This window comes from Lonchura striata, chromosome 1 (assembly GCF_050655825.1).
Source record: "Lonchura striata isolate lonStrDom1 chromosome 1, ASM5065582v1, whole genome shotgun sequence".
In the NCBI taxonomy this organism is placed as follows: Eukaryota; Metazoa; Chordata; class Aves; order Passeriformes; family Estrildidae; genus Lonchura; species Lonchura striata.
In genome coordinates this window covers 15,838,721-15,857,778 of record NC_140703.1, presented here as the reverse complement: position 1 = coordinate 15,857,778, position 19,058 = coordinate 15,838,721, and the positions used below count along the sequence as shown (strand labels likewise).

General features: G+C 46.1%; 1 protein-coding gene across 2 annotated transcripts; it reads left to right on the top strand.

Annotated features, from left to right (window-relative positions):
* Positions 1-344: 344 nt before the first annotated feature.
* LOC110480163 (uncharacterized) lies at positions 345-11,619 on the top strand. Of its 2 annotated transcripts, XM_021547921.4 has the most exons (6): positions 357-868; positions 1,700-1,978; positions 3,432-3,680; positions 6,860-6,994; positions 7,568-7,687; positions 9,057-11,619. In XM_021547921.4, the coding sequence occupies exons 1-6, from the start codon at positions 808-810 to the stop codon at positions 9,215-9,217; spliced, it is 1,005 nt and encodes a 334-aa protein (XP_021403596.2). In that variant the 5' UTR covers positions 357-807; the 3' UTR covers positions 9,218-11,619. The 2 variants fall into 2 exon arrangements, with proteins under 2 accessions (XP_085418685.1, XP_021403596.2); XM_085562559.1 differs by lacking the exon at positions 7,568-7,687 and having other exon boundaries at positions 345-868.
* Positions 11,620-19,058: the final 7,439 nt, after the last annotated feature.

The following is a 19,058-nucleotide window of genomic DNA, read 5'->3' as shown; positions in this document are numbered from 1 at the left end:
AAAAGTGCCAGGTATCTGGCCCTACCTGGCTTTCCAGTTAACTGGTTCACAGTGTTTCTTCAGGATTGGCCTTTCAGTCTCATCTCTGAGGTCTGCACTCCAAACTGAGCTGGGGTGGCTTCTGGACTACATTCAGTTTAGTTTTGCAATGTAACTTAATTTCCCATAAGCTTTGCTCTGCCTGAGGTGGCTGTATGGAGCCTTTCCTGCACAGCAGGTACCACTCAATCACTAGAAGAGCCTGGCAAAGTTCACTTTGGCAACACAGCCTTTGGGAACAGAGGGAGAGCCTTGTTCCACACCTCCTTCCTGCTGGTGAGATGTCAAGGAGTGATCATTTTTAGTATTTCAGAAAATCAGCTGGTTTTCATGTGCACTGCTTTATCTGACTGGACTAATTTCTTCTCCCGGGTGGGGATGCTGTACTTTGATAAACTAGAAAAGGATGAAAGAAGTAGGTGTTTCTCCTTTGACTGCTCTTGGCATTAGCATTTTCCTAAATGGGTGAGCTGACCAGGAGATACTTTTGTCTCCCCTCACCTCTCAGTCCTATTCTCACACTCACAGCTACCTTTGAGCTGCGGGACTTTGCAGAGCACATTGTGGCTTGCATTGGCTCAGCCCGAGTTCAGTCACCCAAAACCTTGCAGCTCTATTTTGAAACATCATTCAATCTGTCCACTATGGAGTTTCTTTTCTTTTTTTTTTTTTTCACTCTTGCTTCTGACATCATTTCCCGAACACTATATTCACCGAGCTCTGTAGCCAGATCGTCTCCTCAGCATATGATTCAAGGAGCTCTTTGAAATGGATTTCAGCTCTCCTTTTACTCTGCTCTGCCTGCTGGTGATAATAACTGTTACTCAAGGTAAGCAGGATTTTTCTTTATTGGGGTTGGCACAGATTTGCCTAGATGAGCAGACACCCTAATTTTGCTCCAAGATCTTTTAAGGACGCTACCAGGTTTAGGGTGACATCAAATGGTGTAGCTGCTAATGCATGAAAGGGGAAGTCAGACCAAAGTAAGACAGATTATTTTTCAAGTAAATGAACAATAACTAACAATATTGTACTTTCTGAGTGTCCTGTGTCTGGAGAAGCTTTGCAGTGAGGAATGTAAGGTCCTTGTATGCAGAGTGCTGGCTGGAGAGCGACGTGGTCCAGCTCCCAAAACTTGGTGTGACCTTGGGTTAGTCCCCAAGCTGCTGTCACCCTACCATTTACCCATCTCTGATTTATGCACAACAACTTAATAATGTGCAAGGGTATTGTGGGACCTGTTTGAGTTAAAACTGCGAACTTACTCTTTGGGTGAAAGCAGCTGTGGTCTTGCAGCTGTTATTTCTGCTACCCTCTGTGCAAGGTCCATGGCACTGACGCCCTAAGGACCTTTCTTTGCACAGTCTCTCATCTCTGATGGGGGCTGGTAGAAGGTCATCTCAAATTTAGGGAGAGAAAAGACCAGCTGTTCAGCCTTTTTTTTCCCTGTGTGCATGATATGTACACCATTCCTGCGTTGTTGAAGTGGGGGAAGTTGGACCTTATAGAAGGTGTTCCACTCCTCTGATTTTCCATTGCTGGTGATCCAACCTGTCCCTAGGGTTGCGTCTGCCCCTCTTGTGTCTCACCTGGGCATTTTCCTTCCTGAGAGGCAGCCCGGAGGGGATGGATGGACATAGCAAGCTTGCTTTCCTTCCAGGCTCTGTCATCTGGACCGGTGCGCTCAGCGGTGATTCAGCAGTCTTTTCTTTGGAAATCCAAAGCCTGCAGAATTTCTCCAGCATGAGCAAGGAGGACAAGAAATGCTCTACAACTGTCCTAAATGATACCTTGTTGGCCAAGTGTGGCACTTCTGCCAGTAGATGGCTGAACTTAGAGAACGGCTCCCTAGTGCTGAGGAGTGTGGAGAAAGATGATGAAGGAAAATACGGATTTGTTTTTCAGAACACCATCAGAAATTTTACATTGGAAGTATTTGGTAAGTGGCCTTCTTAGCAACAAAAAGCTTTTGAACTTTTGTGATCTTGTGGTTGGAAGGCCAATGCCTTGAAATTTTTCCAAAGAAAATGCTTGAGCTTGTAGGAGCTATAGGTGCCTCTGGGAGCCATGCCAGTCTCCCTGCTGTCCCTTGTAGCCTCAGAATTCCTGCTCCCTTTTGTGTGCCTGCTCATCCATCTGCAGGTAGCAAAGACAGAAACAAAGTCACTTCTGTACAGGATCCAGCTCATTGCTTGGGTTAATATGGAGAAGGGTTAGTAGGGTTTGTCCTCCTGCTGAATAGTGCTCCAGGCAGACAGAGAGCCTTGCTCTGGTCCTCATCATCACCGTTCCTTTTGCAGGGCTTTCACTTACACAGGCTTCTAAGATAAATTGAAGCCATGAAACTGTAATGAAAATGTCTGAGCAAACTGGTCTCAGTGAAGACAAATGAACCCTTTCACCTTTTGGGTGCAAACAGGCGGAACTGCTGTGCACAGTAGGTCAAAGATGTGACTCCTTGGTATGAAGAACAGGGGCTTAGACTGGAAGTAGTCAAAGACCAAAGCAGTGTCCTGGGTTTAACCTCCATTTCAGTGGATTTACTTCAGGAGCATTTGCCTCCTCCTTCTGTTCTGTTGCCACCCCTAAGGCAGGGAAAAACTTCTACAGCCAACATGTTCCTGGAGGCAGGGAATTTTAACTGAAGATGATATCCTGGCACAAGACAGTGATTTCTGAGCTTATTTCCATGGATACATGTTCTCAGTGTTACTCCTGCTGTCCTAAAATCATACCAGTTCTCTATCTAGTTTGTATATGCAAAGCGGCAAGTGTAGGAAATAGGTTTGCTCCTTGTAGTAGACTGAAACTGAGAAATTCAGGGAAATGTAGCAAGAGTAGTGATTAATTTATTCATTTGAAAATGTCATAGTATGGGTATTATATTTAACTGCAGGTGTCTTGTGTTCATATCCATGTTGGCCATGATTTGCACCGGTTCCTCTCTAAAAAAGGAAGAAGAGGCAGAGTGACAGCAAAAGTGGAGGGGAGGACTGAGTCTCCTCCAAAGCTATGATTATCTGCTGATTACAGAGGAGGGCTCTGGCTGGCACATGCTCTGGATGTTTCCACCATCCTCTCAGACCAGGGGCTTTTTAATTTTTTTTTTTTTCAGTGTCAGTTAGGAAGATGAAAATATGTCAGATTTTGGTGGCATCCCCATAACGGGGATCAAGAGTCACTAGCAGGGTTGGGGTAGGCACTGTTAAGCACTTCAGGGCAGAGTGCAGGCACTCAAGAGTGTGGTTATTTGTATCTGTGCTCCCTTCATAAATGTGGATTTACTGGGATTGCTGGAAAGGGATGCTTCTGTTCAGTTTGTGTTCACTGCTGAGTCCTCTCCACACCTCTCTCTTTCCTCCCTGTTCCCCACACATGCTGTGTGTGACCAGAGCCGACCATTGGTATCCAGTGCTTCCCTGATGGAACTGCAGAGCTCTCCTGCAACATGGCCAGCAACGAGATCCTGGTCTTTCGGTGGCTGCTGAATGGCACCCACCTGAAAGCTGAGGGGGCTTGCATTAAGGATGCTGGGAAGAAAGTTCACCTGGGCAGAACTGAGCCTGGGGAGTTTGTGTGTGAAATTTTGAAGGGGAACAGTGTCACGAGGACCAGGCCCATTACACTGTCTTGCAGCTATGGTGAGTAATGGCATCTCCATAAAATCTTACTTTTGGTCTCTTGCAGCAGCAAAATTAAGAGCTGATGGTGTCCTCAAAATATCAAACTCTTCTGTCCTCTTCTGGCATCTCCCTTCCAGAGTTACCAAATCCTGCCTTTAGAAAGTAACCCCTTGATTTCCTTCTCCCTCTTGTGCTTCGGACTGATATAGCCTACAACCATAGATGGGATAAGTTTGTTGAGGAGGTCCTTTTACCCAGCTTTGCAGCAAGGATGGATCTCCATCTGTCTCTTTTCCTACTTTTTGGTGATGGAGATTTGCACCCCCCTGTGCACCAATCCTCTACGCTGCTTTAGAAACACAGGCTGCTTCCTACTCTGATGTGCATCCATGACCCAGCTGCCTTCCAGTTTCTGTGCATCCCCATAAAAACCTTTCTACTAGTTCAGCCCTGTTGCTTCTGGACTCAATTGGGGTGTTTTGCTTCATCTCTTTTCCCCTTATCTAGACCAGAAGCACAAAATATTTTATGATCTATGCAAATGTCTCTCCATCAGCCCCATCCATCAGAAGTGAGTAAAGACACAAGCCATTTACTTCTGGAATGTAGAGTTTTTTCCCCTCCATATCCTTGCTCAGACATATAAGTCTGTGAGAAGCCTGAGACTTTATCCATTTGCAACCTATTCATAAATGCCGAGTATTCTGCTTGAATAAGGCCGTAGCTCAATGAGACAGAAAATCTGGATCCTTGGGTATCATTTAATTTGCACCTCCAGTAGTGAAGGTTCTACTCTCTAGCAGCAAAGATGGCTATCAAAACTACAGGCATAACTTAACTATAAGGTTTTGGACAAATTTTGCTTAATTAATTTAATCACTTTTGCCACTAGAGAAGCTATGCTGTAGCATTTAAGAAATTGTCTGGGACACTCCAGCTCCATGGCAGATGTTGTCTTTTCTTCTGTGGTTGCATGCAGCTGATGTGAAAGCATGCCTCCTGACCATTTCTGTGTCCAGTGTGGCAGTCAGCAGAGGTGCTGTGGGCTGTCCGTGCCTGGCCCCTCTGGCACCACTGGCCAATCTGTGCAGATTTGGTATTTGTGGCTCTGGAGCAGTGATCTGGAATTTGCCCAGTTAAAATGGTTGGAGGCTGTTCCATGTAGTCAGAGCCAAGCTGGCTGAGGCACTGGGGAATGAGGCTCTCCACATCCATGTGAACATCCATGAGCTGTTCAGTCAAGCCCTCTGATAAATCACACAAGTGCTCTCAGATTCCATGGCTGATCCTGGGTGGCTGCCCAGTCCCCCGGGTGCGATATCTGTTCCCGTTTCCCCTTGGAAAGCTCATGAGAGAATTTAGTGATATCTCTTTAGAGATGGACATGGTCATAAACACATATTTGGAAGGGTCTGAATTAAAGAAAGTGGCAGCAATTCCACTTTTTAGTCACCAAATGCAACCACATTTGTAAAAAGTAAATGAAAGAAATTATGGGTACCAGTAAAATGAATTGAAGAGGGAAATGGGTTCATTTAATTTAATTGAAGGTTAACTAATTATTTTTGTAGGTTATTATTTGCTCCAGGCAAAGGGATGAATTTACATTTTCCACTGTAGGTATACAAGCTATGTAAAAACATCTATTTGGGCAACCTGTTGGCTGATGAAATGAATTTTGAATAACCAAAAAACAATATGTCAGAAATGCTGTAATCATACCAGGCAACACAGGACTCTGAGCACACACAATTCAGAAGTTAAGAAGTCAACATATATAAAAGACTTTTATTGATTAATTACTTGTTCATTGTTTATTTTTAACACAATATTTTATCCCCAAAAGACCTTACTAACAAGTGGTAATTTTTTGGGAAAAAAATTTCCAACTTGTATTTATACTTTTCATTATATTCTCTAAGCATTCATCAACTAAAATAATTAGGGAAATTATTTCTGAGCTGCTGAAAATTTTTAATTTTGAATATAGATTTTTTTGAACTTGGTAATTGTTCTTAAAGGAATGAAACAAGCACTCTGAAAATACCACAAGCACCTGTGTGCAGATGTTTTTACTGTCCCGGTGAGTAGGTGGGGTATGATGCCATGTAGTACATCCTGTAACATTTAAAATTCTTCCTAGTCTCTGGAGAGATGGAGCAATTAGTGCTTTTGAGGGCTTGAAAATACGCTCCAAATGAGCCTGTTGGTGGCTCCTGTGCTGTGCAGGCGTGTGTGCTGCTGAAAAGCAGTTAAATTATTCAGAAAGGGATGGCACAGACTTACCTAAGGAATTTATGTTATTGTTAAAATGGAGCTGTATGGGTTGTTTTTTTTGCATATGGCCAGAAGAGTTTTTCTAGAGGCTGTGTCAAGTTGAAGGGAATTATTTCAGTGAAGAAACAAGCCTGGATGGGTCTCTCTTGTGCAAGTCTGCCATGCCTGCACCAGCTGCCTGCTCAGCAGCAGTGAGCGTGCGGGTCTGCCCCATCACAGCAAACCTGAGCAAGGGTTGCTGAGCTGGGAAATAATCACCAGTGACTTGTGCTGCCCTTCTGCTCAGCCATCTGCAGCCCTGGCTCCTGCTGCTGTTCTGCACTCCCGGCCAGGCAGGGGAACATTGTGGAATCCTTCCCCGAGCAGCGGAGGTTGGGAAGGGCTTTTCTCCTGCAGTTCGAGTGGCCACAGTCTTTGGTGCCTGAGGCAGTGCAGGCTCTGATGAGACTTGCACTAGGGTTGGTGCAGTCATTACATGACTGTCCTGAGCGGATTCTCTGATGCCAGCTCTGAGGGTAGCCTCTGCAGCTTTTCCTTCAGCAGGAGGTACTTCCTCAGGTCTCCTTCCTTAGCTGCCTGTTTTCATACAACTTGTTGAAATGTAGTATCTTTCAAACCACCACCTTCTCTGTTAAACTTCATTAAAACTTACAGATTACCTCATATGTCAGTGATCAGAGCAGGCAGAAGTGAATGCACACAGCTTAGGCACACAGGCGTCTCTTAATGAAAAATTCCATGCCATAATTAAACGATGTGACATAAATCACAAAGTGCCACAGGTCACAGTGTCACCTGCCCTGATCCAAACTAAGGCAACAGTGATGTCAACAAGCTCTAATGTGGCTGCAGGGTTTCTCCCACTGGGAGAAAGGAGTTTGTCCACCATAGTAGCTAACAATGCTGTGTCCTTCCTGCAGACCTGCTGCGGTACCCGGGGTTCATTTACATCCTGGCAGGGTGTGCAGCGGGTGTGCTTATCCTGGTGGTGGCTTTGCCTGCAGCCATATGTTGCTGCATGAAGAGGAGACACAAGTTCATCCCAGTGCCTTCAGGTGAGTGGGGAATGGTGTTATGAATTTTGGAGAGGACTGTGTTTGTGCAGGCTGGGGTTGACATGGCCTTAGATTAACCTGGTCTCAGCTGGGTGGCTGCTTTTCCTCCAGCCTGTCCTCCCTTGACCTGCTGGAGCAGAAGTCTGCTTGCTGATAGGCAGCCTCTATGGCTAGCAGGGTCTTGAATTAAACCTCGCTTTTCCTTTATTCACCTCACACTTGTGCCCTCACCCTGTGCTCCTGGCCAGAAGAAAAACCCACAGCAAAACCTCTCCTATGAGCAATAAAATGGAACCTGATTGAGGCGTGATCCCAAAATGACCTGAAGGTTTCTGACGGCAGTCTGCTGTCAGCAGCAGTCCCTGAGAGCAATCTGCCCGTGCCACCTCAAGCTGTGATCCTGCGGGCAGGGCCAGGCTGTCTCTGGCAGGCTGGCAGTGACCCTCCGTTCTGGGCATCTGTCCGCCCCGGGAGGGGACGTAGAGCCGGGCTGGGGTCTGCCCTCGCAGCAGGGCTGCCAGGGCTGCAGGCATGGAGGCCTCCTCCTCCAGACCTCTGCGTTTGGTTTCACAGAGGAGGAGAAGGACGACGGGCTAACAATGTCAGTGGTGTCCGGTGAAGGCACGAAGAGCCCCCGCCGTGGAGACCGTGTGGAGGCTCAGGCTGCCCACACGGACCGTGCCCCGAAGGCTGGTGAGTCCAGCGACCTGGCCGAGCTCAGACACCTGGTCTGGGAGGGACACAGGGTGGCTGCTGGGGGTGGAAGTGACACTAGAGAGGGGCCTGGGACATGCCAGCACAGGGAGCTGCTGCACCTCTTCCAGGGCATTTTTAAGTACGTTGCTCAGGCAGCATCCCACAAACATCCCACAGAGGGTGCTGCCAGCAGGCTGTGGGCTCCAGTATCTCCTGTGCTAGAACATATACCCCAGAAACAGCACCCCCCCCCACAAAACTCAGCTGCTTCCCTGCAATTTTCTCACCCTTCTCCCCTTCTCATCAGTAACGTTTTACGAAAATTGGTTTTGTTTTTTTAAAGCAGTCATCTTCAGGACAGCAGGAACCAATAGAGTGAGCTGTAAACACAGCTTAATCCCATCAAAGCCAGAGGCTTGTGTATTTTCTTAAACTGAGGCTAGAGTGGGAATATGGTCACATTTTAAATTTTTCAAGGAAATGGAGCATAAACCCCCACAGCCTTAGCACAATGTAGTCAAGAGAGTGTGGTGATAAAGACCCTCCAGACATGTCCTGTTCTCTAAGTGCTTGATATTAGTACTCCACTTTTTGCATTATGTTTCCCTCAGTTTTGCTTCCCAAACACAAATGCTGGCAACACCTTGCCTAGTAATGCACCATCATCAGCTGAAGTACGTTTAGGAGAGACATGAACTGGAGCACCTTTACATAGGTCATAGCCTGGTCTCAGCACTGTTGTCTCCATTTCTGGTGGCCTTCACTGTACCATGCACAGCCTCCTGTAGCTCTGCTGTGCTTTATATCTAACCTTGGATGCTCTTTGCTCTGCTTTCAAAATATTATATGCTACTCATAAACACAGCGCAAGAAAGAGGGAAAAAAAGGTCTTTCAGTTCATTGTTTAATATTAATGTACTTCAAGTATAGAGCTTTTAATAAAAAATACAAACATTATAAGTTTGACTAAAAAGTAGTCCATATTTAAATTTTTTACAATTTAGTAAAAAGCAGAGATGCATGTGGAAGGTAGGTGAGAACTAAATGTGTGCTGTTAGCCAGCTTTAATTATTCAGATGTAAGTGAATAGATTTGGCTTTAGTATTTTGGTACTAAAGGTTTGGTACTAACAGTAGTGAAGTACTTTGGTACTAAGAAGCTGGATAGCTTCAGTACCAAAGTGCCCTGAGGCATGATGGATGGCTCAAAAAATAAGTAGTTACAGAGAAAATTGAAATTTGACTTGCAGATGCCTGGGGTGAGGGGACTGAGCGGATTAGGCAGCCTGCAGCATTAGGGGCCAGGGCGTGAATTTCCATGAGGGTGAGCCATAGTGTGGGCTATAAACCATTTCTCCCTTTTCCAGATGCTGCCCAGATTGGTCAAGGTGTTGAGCCCCAGCCACTGGCAGAAGAAAACTTACCAGTGCAGATAGAAGCTGAGGAAATGCCAGATGCTGAGGTCCTAGTTGATATGGAAAGCCAGGAAGATGCCTCAGACTGTTTCCCGGATCCAACTGATGACTGATCTGCCACGCTTGCTGTTCCACCCTGAAGCCTGTGACACTTGTCCTTCGCATCCCATAGTCTCACTGTGTCTGGAAAATTTTAGCAGGGGAAAGACGTCAGGTGTCAGACCTTCTGACCTCATTTCAAAAGAAAAAAGAAAACACAGAGAAAAGCACACACATGGCTTCAAGGCCCACTCCCCTGGCCTGACAGGTTCACCCACAAACAAAAGGGGCAGCTCTTTGATGCTTTGCCTGATAACAGAGCTGCAGCTAAACTGAGGAGCCCAGGGGACAGCCTGGAATGAGAGGGCTCCTCCTGCTCCGTGCCCACCCCATGTCTTGCCGTGTCTGCCAGCCAGGGCAGGCACTACAGGCAGGGTGAGGTGGCCTGCCAGTCCCAGGCAGAAGCCAAAGACTTGCCAGAAATTTCCTGAGAAAGCTTCTTCTCGGGAGACTTCAGGGCAATTTTTTCACAGGCCCTACCAAGGAAACTCAAAGGAGGTCTCAGCTCTGAGTCTGCTGTCCTGGGTGCTTATCTGAGCCGCTCCTCTGAGTTCCAGATTTGGCCCTCACCTCTTGCTGCCCGGAGCAGGAGCAGTGGTGGGGGCTTGAAATTTGACTTGCAGATGCTGTGTGCAGACCCAGGGTAATGCTGGCTTTGCTCACCTCTTGGTGCCCCAAAGGACAGAGGGTACAGGTTCCCTTTCACCAGAACCTGACTGCTTGGGCTGCCCCCGAGCTAAGCCAGCGCTGTCACTCACTTGCTTGCCTGCAGCAGGAGGGGGCCTGGGGCTTGGGGCTGCAATTTTGGCAGAAACCTTAATTTTAAGGCTGAGATTGTTTATCAATGCAAGCATTAGTGCCTTTAGTGTAATAGTTTAGCTGCTGCAAGCTGATGAAGCTGGCCATCTGCCTGTGCATGTAGGCTTGTTCAGAGCTGTGTGATTTGCACAGACAGCAGCAATTTATAGAATCTCTTAGGTAAGTCGTGCTGCTACGCATGTCCTGTTCTGCTCAGGGGAGCTGTGCCTGTGGAGCAGCTGGGCTAGACCTGCAGGGAAGAAGGATGTGGTCAGGAGAGGGAAAGGATTCTGTCCTCAGGCAGCTGAGTCCCAGCAAAGCTGCCAGGGACTGGAAGGCTGTCAGGCTGCAGGGAGTGCTGCAGGATGTGCTGCCAGAGCAAGGTATTTACTGTAAAAGACAATTTTAGTAGTCTTACTGAGGTGGTAAATGGGTTGTTAGTTTTAAAATAGCTTTCTGGGCTAGAAAGACATGGTAGTAAAAGCAGAGATGGTACAGACTGGGACCAAAAGGGATGGGGAGTTGTGTACTCCCCATCCTCTCCTTCCTTGTCATTTCGTCCCTGTTTTATATTGTGCTGACACTGAATCCCTTGGAAATATATTTAAGGTATGCCTGCTGAAAGCCATCCAACGAGGGCTGCAAGCACCCCAGCAGAATCCAAACTAAACTGAGGGCTTCTCTTCCAGGAGAGGGACTGGTGGGATGCCTGCACACTTACCTGGGAGTCCTTAATCTCTGTGTACTTGCCAAGGCTCTGCATCAGTGACACTCAGCCATAAGTGATTGTTCTTGTTGTTTCCTTGTCCTGTGACTCTCTCTGGAAGGTGTTTGAATCATGTGTGCTGTGCTGGTGGTGATTCAGCCTGTCCCTGCTTTTAAAGACTGCTGTAGGAATCAGGTCTTCCACGGTAAGAAGGACGTGATAATTCTTTTCCTTACGGTGCTGTTCTAACTCCTTTCAGTATAAACATTCCTCAAAGGCTGTGAGTTGAATGACAAAAAAAGTGACACTGAGTGCTTGGGGTGGCAGCACAGAAGCAGTGATGCTGGGTGAATGTCACCAGGCCAGTGTCACCAAAATGAGGGGACACAGTCAGAATTGCTTCACTTCTGCACTTTCTAGCAGGGGCAGGAGGGGACAGTCGACTCCAGCAGATGCTTTGGAGGCTGATCAGTGCTCTGAGCTCCACTGGAGGCAGTGGCAGTATTTCAGTGCTGAGGATGAGAGCTGGGCCAGCCTTGTCCTGCTGGGCTGGGGCATCCCAGCTCTAGCTTATCCTAGTGCTGCCTTCCTCCTGCCAGCCCTGGGAGGGCTATGAACATCACCACTATTATGATCCCAGTCCTGGAAAGATTTTTCCCATAGAGATGTGAGAGGTCTTTGTGAGACAGATTGAGCCGTGGTTGGTTTTCTGTCCTTTACCACTGAAAGTGCCATTCAGCAATGGGGCAAAAGTTTCTGCTACTGTGAGGTCAGGAGAGAAGTGATGCAGCCTGTGCTCTTCCTTTAACTGTATGTGTTCATACCCTGCTATTGTTCTCTTTTTGGTGTTTTTTTCCTTTTTCCTTTCCCCCCATGATTCATTTTGTTCCAAATAAAAAGATCTGTTTTCTACCTTGTTTCAGAACTCTAAGTTTTGTTATTTACTAATTGTTTCTTTCTGTTTTTTACAGGAAGTACAGGTTATTTTCAAATGTATGCACAGCCAAATAAAGGAAAGGTGATAACAAGTTATTGCTGACTAAAGCTGACCTAGGTGGTCAAGGGCACAGAGATCATGAGGACATTCATCTGTAAGTCACCCCAGGAGAGGCTGTAGGACAGTGGCACGAGCTTGTCCTTGTTGGAATGTGTGTGTTAATGTACATCTGTGTGCACCAGCAGCTCACCAAGCCCTGCTCTGATGCCTGAACTGTGAGCTGCAGGGTGATGGTCTGGTTTTACCCATCTTTATCCATCTGTAATTTTTGTGACACCTAAGTCACCTTAGCTGTGAGAGAGGATGCTGGACTGCATTGCACTTTTTGCAAGCAGGAGGTGGCTCATTCTCACCCTTAGACAAGTGGGCCCAGATTGTGGGTAAAAGTAATGTCCTAATATGATCCTATCAAACCCCTGGTGTTTACCATAACAGGTTTATCCCTGGAGAACTGGTGTGACTGGCATGGTGATCCTGCCTGCAGTCTGTGAACCCAGCACTCTGAGGAGCCATCTGCCTGAATTTCCAGGTGTTTTCCAGTCTGGCTATGGTGTTGCATCTCCCAGGAAAGGGCAGGGACACTTTCCAGCCTCGGCCTGACAGGAGAACAGGATATGGATGTGGGTGGTAATATCAGGGATTTGACCAGAAACAGAGGTACCTGTGCTGCCTCTTTGGGGTTTCTGGTGCCTTTGGTGAGGCTGTGCCATGCCAGCCCTGCCTTCTCTGGGCTGCTGAGAGAGCCCTTGGTGCCAGAGTGCCTCCAGGTGGCTTCCTCTGGGGGGGCTGGTGCTTTCCAGGTGATGGGAACTGACCACCACATCATTCCCTCTGGCCACTGGTCATGACTGGACAAAGCTGGGAGTAGTGCAGCTTCCATCCCTCTGCTGATCAAGTGCTGGCAGGACGAGGGGAGCTCTGGTCTGTGGGAAATGTGGGTGTTTTGGGATGTGCTATCCTCCCACCAGTGGTTTGTAGCACTGTAGAGAATAGAGGTTTAGATTTGTATCCATGTCAGTCTTTCACGGTGGGAAGAGAGTAGTTTGCTTGTGGCAAGTGCTAAGCAGCAACTGACATGAAATGCAATATGTAATCTTTTCATCATGTAATTTAGTTTATGAATATAAAAGGAGAGCTGAGAATGAGCTTTCTGGACTAAAGATCAAAGTGAAAGCAAAAGCATGCAAGAAGTGTGTTGTAGAATGGTGAGCAGGGAAATGGAAGGATCCTTCTAGATTTCTTTTAGCATTCAGGATGAACTCGTCCCCACAAAACTATCACATCAGAAAAGCTCCCACATCCCAGTAATGAAACAGTGCTTTGTTTCTCAACCTCTACCACAGGCCGCTGTGCCTGACGTCCCTGTGGTTGTGTAGGTAGCCCTTGGGGTGGTGTCTGAGCCCAGCACAGAAGCAGAGACACCAGGACAAGAGTCAGTAGTTTATGGGGGAGCTGCAGGACCAGCCCTCTCTGTCACCCTCAACTCTACAGAAACAAGAGTGGAGGCTGGTGAGTCTGAGAGAAGATAGACAAAACTGATAGTGGTCAGTGGTTGTGTGAACTTCTGATAGAAATCTCTTTGTAGTTGAAAAAAAACCCTCTAGATTTTAGGCATGTACATGGTAAGTTCATGTCACTTTTTATGAATTATTACAGCTCATGTCAAAACAAGCAAACAAGAAGTTAATGTGTAATGAACCTGTAGCAGTCAGTGTTATGGAGAGACATCTTTAAAGTAATTTCTTAAAATGAAACAGCAAATTCTGGTGGTGCTGTAAAATTCAAACTGGGATTATTACCACCAGGCAGGCAGGAGTGAGATGCCCCACAGATTTCCATAGGTGAACACACAGAACTGGTAACAGAAGTGGGCAGAAGCATGACCCATTTCTGTCTGAGGTGGAAGCAGAATTCCATGATGTGTCATTGCAGAAGCTCAGATTAGTCTTTGGAGACTGTTTGTGCATTCTTCCACACTGCTCAGTGCCTGGGACCTTTGACAACCACTGCGTCCTGCATCGGTTTTGTTCAGAGTAAATGTTGCATTTCCTCTTTGTGAGATTTCATGACTCATCTCAGGCAGAGGATGTGGCTGGAGACAGCAGGGCTGTCTTTACTGAGAACCTAGAAGGCTCTAAACCCTTCTAGATATTTGCATTTTTCCAGCAAGCAAATCATAGAATCATAGAAAGGTTTGGGTTTGAAGGGACCTTAAACTTTAATTTAATTCCAACACTCCTGCTGTGGGCAGGGACACCTTCACTAGACAAGGTTGCTTAGATCCCTGTCCTGGCCTTGAACATTTCCAGGGATGGGGCAGCTACAGCTTCCCTGGGCCACCTGTGTCTCAGCAGCCTCACAGAAAAGAATTTCTCCCTGATACCCAATATAAACCTACTCTATTTCAGTTTGAAGCCTTTGCCCCATGTCCTGTCACTGCATGCCGTTGCTGGCAGGTGTTCTGTTAGTTACACCAAGATTAATTTAGTTTTGTTATGATTAGCAGATTTCTTTGGGCTGTGCAGGACCACAGGTGCAGCAGTCTTTCTGCCTGTGCATGCCGATGGCATCATTGTCACCTTCATGAAGGGATTTCCTGCCTGGGGTGGGAGTTCAACCCCAAGCAGCAGAGGCTCCCCCACTCTCCCATCAGCAGGAATCTGACTTTATAAAATCACTCATTACACTTGTAGGTTCATGTACAGCTGTGGTCTGCTCATTGTGCCAAGCACTAACATAAGGAAAGTTCCCATCTGCAGAGGTAGAAAATATGGTGGCCAATGTCAGCTTATTTTTAAATTGATCTATTTTTCTGGTTAGCATTTTCCGTGTCACACTTAGCCAATATCCATGATAAAATACTGGATGAGGCTTTAGTCTAAAGTGCGTGCTTTATAGCTAATATAAATACAGCTACTATTGGAAATTCTGTGCAGAGTTTTTAAAACTGATGATGGCTACTGATAGTTTTAGTATTATCTAACACTACAGAAGCTAGATGCATTACAGGCCAAGAATTACTTGGAGGTAGTTTTCAGCAAATCTTTTGGAATTGCAAATGCAGTGTGTTGGAGAGAATGACTGTCTACTCCCATATCATATGCAAATGGAATAAAGAAATACAGTTGGGTGCCTATCCTCCAGCCAGCACTGCTGTCTCATCTTTGGTTTATACAGCTTCCTCTTTGCGGGTAAAACATATTTTCCCTAAACTAAGGAGTGAAGCAGTTTTAAAAGCTTTTTTTTTTTTTTTTTTTGATACTGAATAGTCATGCAAAAAGGTGTCTTCAAACAAACAAAAGAAAAAAAAAAAGAAAAAGAACTTGTGATGGTGTTTTTGTCTGCGTGAAGAGAATTGCAGTAGTGCCATTGACAGCATGACTTGAAGCAAAGAGCACTAAGAGCAGAGCAATAGGCATCAGCTTTCTCCTCTGAATCAACCAGCAAACCAAAGGCAAGAGAATTTGGGACAGCAGGGGTGGGATTCAGAGATGTGTCAGGCGACTCGTTCAAGAAGCTGTGTGAATATCAGCTCAATTCACCTGGAGCCAACTGGAGAAGCTGGTGGAGGCTTTCCCGAGGGGGCACACGGAGCCTGGAGCAGGAACACTGCTGGGTGGGACAGTCTGAGCCTGGAGCAGGAACACTGCTGGGTGGGACAGTCTGAGCCTGGAGCAGGAACACTGCTGGGTGGGACAGCCTCTGGTGCTGCTGTCTTTGCTGTGTCAGGATGAACCATGACAGGACAGAGAGAGGAAGGGGGTGATGACACAGATTCAGTGACTGCTGTGCAGGATCCAGAGGGAAGAAAGGGCACAGGCTTAATCACTGAGGGTACAGAAGTGCTGGTGAGTAATGCTAGACAGAGATGCTTTTTCTTCCCTTAAATAGGTGGGGAGGTTGCAGGGGTCTCAGGCAAGGTCTGACCTATTATCATCCTGCAAACTCTTCAGGCAGTATAAAATATTTTTCTCCAGAAAGCTGCAGCTGCTGTTGCTTTCTCCTCACACCTGCTCTGCCTGGCATTTATCATGGATGGTGTTCCCCAGACAGATGCACTCCTCTGCTGGTGGTAGATCACAGCCCCACTGAGCCCCTCAGGTGATGTTTTGCCTGGGCCTGCAGGGACTCCTCTCTGTTTTTCTCCTGAGCCATTTACAAAGAATGTGCTGTGCTAATTTTGATAAACCCAAGAAGGGGAGTAAACCCAAATCTGAGAGCAGTAAACAGGAAATAACCTTTCTTCATAACCGCCTCCTCATTCTAGCAAACCCTTTCCAGCATTTTTATCTTGATGACACTTTCTGGAATGGGTTTTGCTAGGTGAGGTGGGAGAAGGGTGATGGAAAGGCAGGACTCCAGTCAGCCTTTTCAGTATCTTGATACAGGTGAGAATGTGCCAGCTCTCTTTCCTTCCTGTGCCAGGATTCCTCTTGCTGCCATAGGAAGTCATGGGGAAAGCTGTGCAACTTCAGCTTCTCTTTGTACACATTTCTGCCCAGCTACTGAGAGTTTGGGACTTTTTTTCTTCAGATGACTTGGTGTCTGATAAGGAGTTTTGTTTCCCTGCCTTTTGTTGAGTGTTTAAATCTTTGTTATTTGGCCAATACAAAGCTGTTTATAGCTTTCTCTGGAGAACCAGATGCAGATGAAAAGTCCTTTCTTTGCTGGAGAGAAAATCAGAAGGAGTCAACACTGCTGTGAATTTTATCTCATCTATCTTAAAAAGTCCCAATGGTTAAACAGTCTCAGCATATGAGGAAAGTAGATGCCTGTTTTTATACTGAATTACTGATGCTAAAGAGCTTAAAGGAATATCAATATAACACAAATAACCATGGCAGCTGTGGTTCTAACCCAGTGCATCCTATCTGTGAGGGCACAAGGCATGCATAGTAGCTTTCCATTGAGGCTGTACAGTAAACTTCCTGCTCTGCGAAGTGCCTGCTGAAGTTCAGCAAATTTTTACTGAACTGCTGAAAGCTGTGTATGTAGAGAACATGAGGCACATTAAATAACAAAAAGGCTGCTCTCCCATGATGGAAATGTAAAGGGATGGCTGAAAAGAATGGTGACACCATCTCATTGTCAGGAGTGCAACAGAAGGGCTGCAAGTACTGCCCTGGCAGAAATACTGTGAAAAGCCACAAGTTGCCACCAGTGTAGCACACAGAACAGGTGCTCATCTACATCTCACAGAACATCCTGCATGTGCCTTACTGAGATCTTAAAAAGCAGAAATTCTCAGAAATGTAATGACTTAGCACTTAGCTGTTACTCTTCCTGGCAGACAACAGCAGCTCTGGGACGTAAATGTTTAGAAAGATGGGCATCTTTGTGCCTGTGCTTTCCTTTGCTGTGGAAAAAGCTCTTTGCCAACACTGGTGTGGCTCCTGCTGCAGATGTGGGGTGTTGGCCCCGGAGCTGAGCCCATCCTGCCACTCTGTTTTCCCTGCACACTGATGTTGCTACCTGGCAGGACTAGGTGAGGTGATGCATTTAAATGTAGGAACAAACCTCAGAGAGGCCAAAACCAGGTTCACAGGACACAGGAAACTTGCATGATGAGAGAAGAAGCAGGGGAAACGGAACTGATATCAGGATCGGCTCTGAGCAGGAAAGGACTCGAATTTTCACTGCATCTAATGGCTCCAGGTCTAGATGGTGCAAAGGGCATCTGTGTAAGTGGTGTGTAAGACACCAGGGCACTTTTCTTGCTTCAGGTAGCAGCAGCAAGACTGTACTAACAGGTCATCCAGATGTTTCTGAGACATTTGCATATTAATTTCCCAACAATAAGAGCCAAACCTCCTTATATGTATGCATAAGGCCACATTGTGGGCCTTTTGTTTTGCTTTCACAGGTCCACTGTCTAATAAATAAACTACAGACACTTTTAGAATCCAGAGTGATGTTTCAAGAGGCTTATGCAAGGTCTTCTAGGAGGAAGGACATTTTATGCCCACATACATGCCCCTCAGGGGCTGCACCAGTAGGAGAAATGCCAACAATGTCTTGCTTTTGCAGGGAAGACTTTCCTTTGTGGGAACTATATAAAGGCAACTCCTAGGAATAAATGCACTTAGTACTGAAATGTATTATCCAGTTGTTTGTGCTTGTCTCCTGCATCACTTCTCAACCTCCCACCTGCCCATTTCCAACAGTCCCTCACTCCTCTCTGAATTTATAGTACTGTAGTAGAACAAAATACTGTGCAAAACATCAGGTATACAAGCATTTATTAAGCTGATGGTTTCTGGGGAGTGTCAGATCTTGTCCAAAAGATTACTTAGGTGGTAGCAACAACTTATCTTTCCTGGATATATTTTTAGGAGCAGCTGTTCTTCTATTATCCTTCTTGGGTAGCTAGTCCATCCACTCTCTCATGATGAAGGGGCACATTGTAGTTAATACAGGTCTTTGTGTATTTACCACTGCCAAGACTAGAAGAGGCTTTTATGGCCATTTATCCTGCTTCTGGTATAAGACAGATTGATTGCAGCATGCCAGCAAGCCAACACCTTTTGCAGCTTTAGTAATGTCACTGAATTTACTAGAACAAGATGCTGAAAGTTAGGTCCTAAATCTAAGGCCATTATAGATGATGGAAATCATCAGCAAGACTGAAATGCACCATCTGCAAGAATAACTGATGGGATGCTGCCATCTGCCCTAGCCTCAGTCATTGCTGTGATCCACAGACTGCTTGGTCTAAGGGGGTTATGTTCCTTCAGACCAGAAATAAAGGGTATTTTTTGTGAGGTTTGGCTGTTGACACATGCTTACAGCTGAAAAATAAGAAAATGTGGCTGAGAGAGAACACCTGGGGCTAAAGGTTTAACAGCATGAAGCTGTGTTGGGGTGGGGGGGTTTAGGTTAGATATCAGGAAAAGGCCCTTCTCCTCGGGGCTTTTGGGGCTCTGGGATGGGCTCAGCAGGGAAGTGGTCATAACTCCAAGTCTGTCTGAGCTGAAGAATTGTTTGGACAATGCTTTTAGGCTCAGGGTGTGATTCTTGGGGCTGTCCTATTCAGGGACAGAAACTTGGTAATCTTTGTGGATCCCTTCCACCTCAGAATATTCTATGTGGCATTATGGACATTGCAGGGGAATCATGTCTCTTCAAATAATCAGGTGAGGACAATTCTTCATGATCATAGTTTGAAAATGTTAATTTACTTTTCTTGAGAGAAGGATGAAAAAATTTGTGCAGACAACTTTTTCAGTATCAGTATTTTCTGTGTGTGTGTCACTATTTCTGGAAGATTTTCATCGTGTCAGGCAACTAGGAGCTCTCAGCTCTGAGACACTGAGTCAGCATCCCTGCCAAATCCTTGGCTAAAGCTCTATTTTGA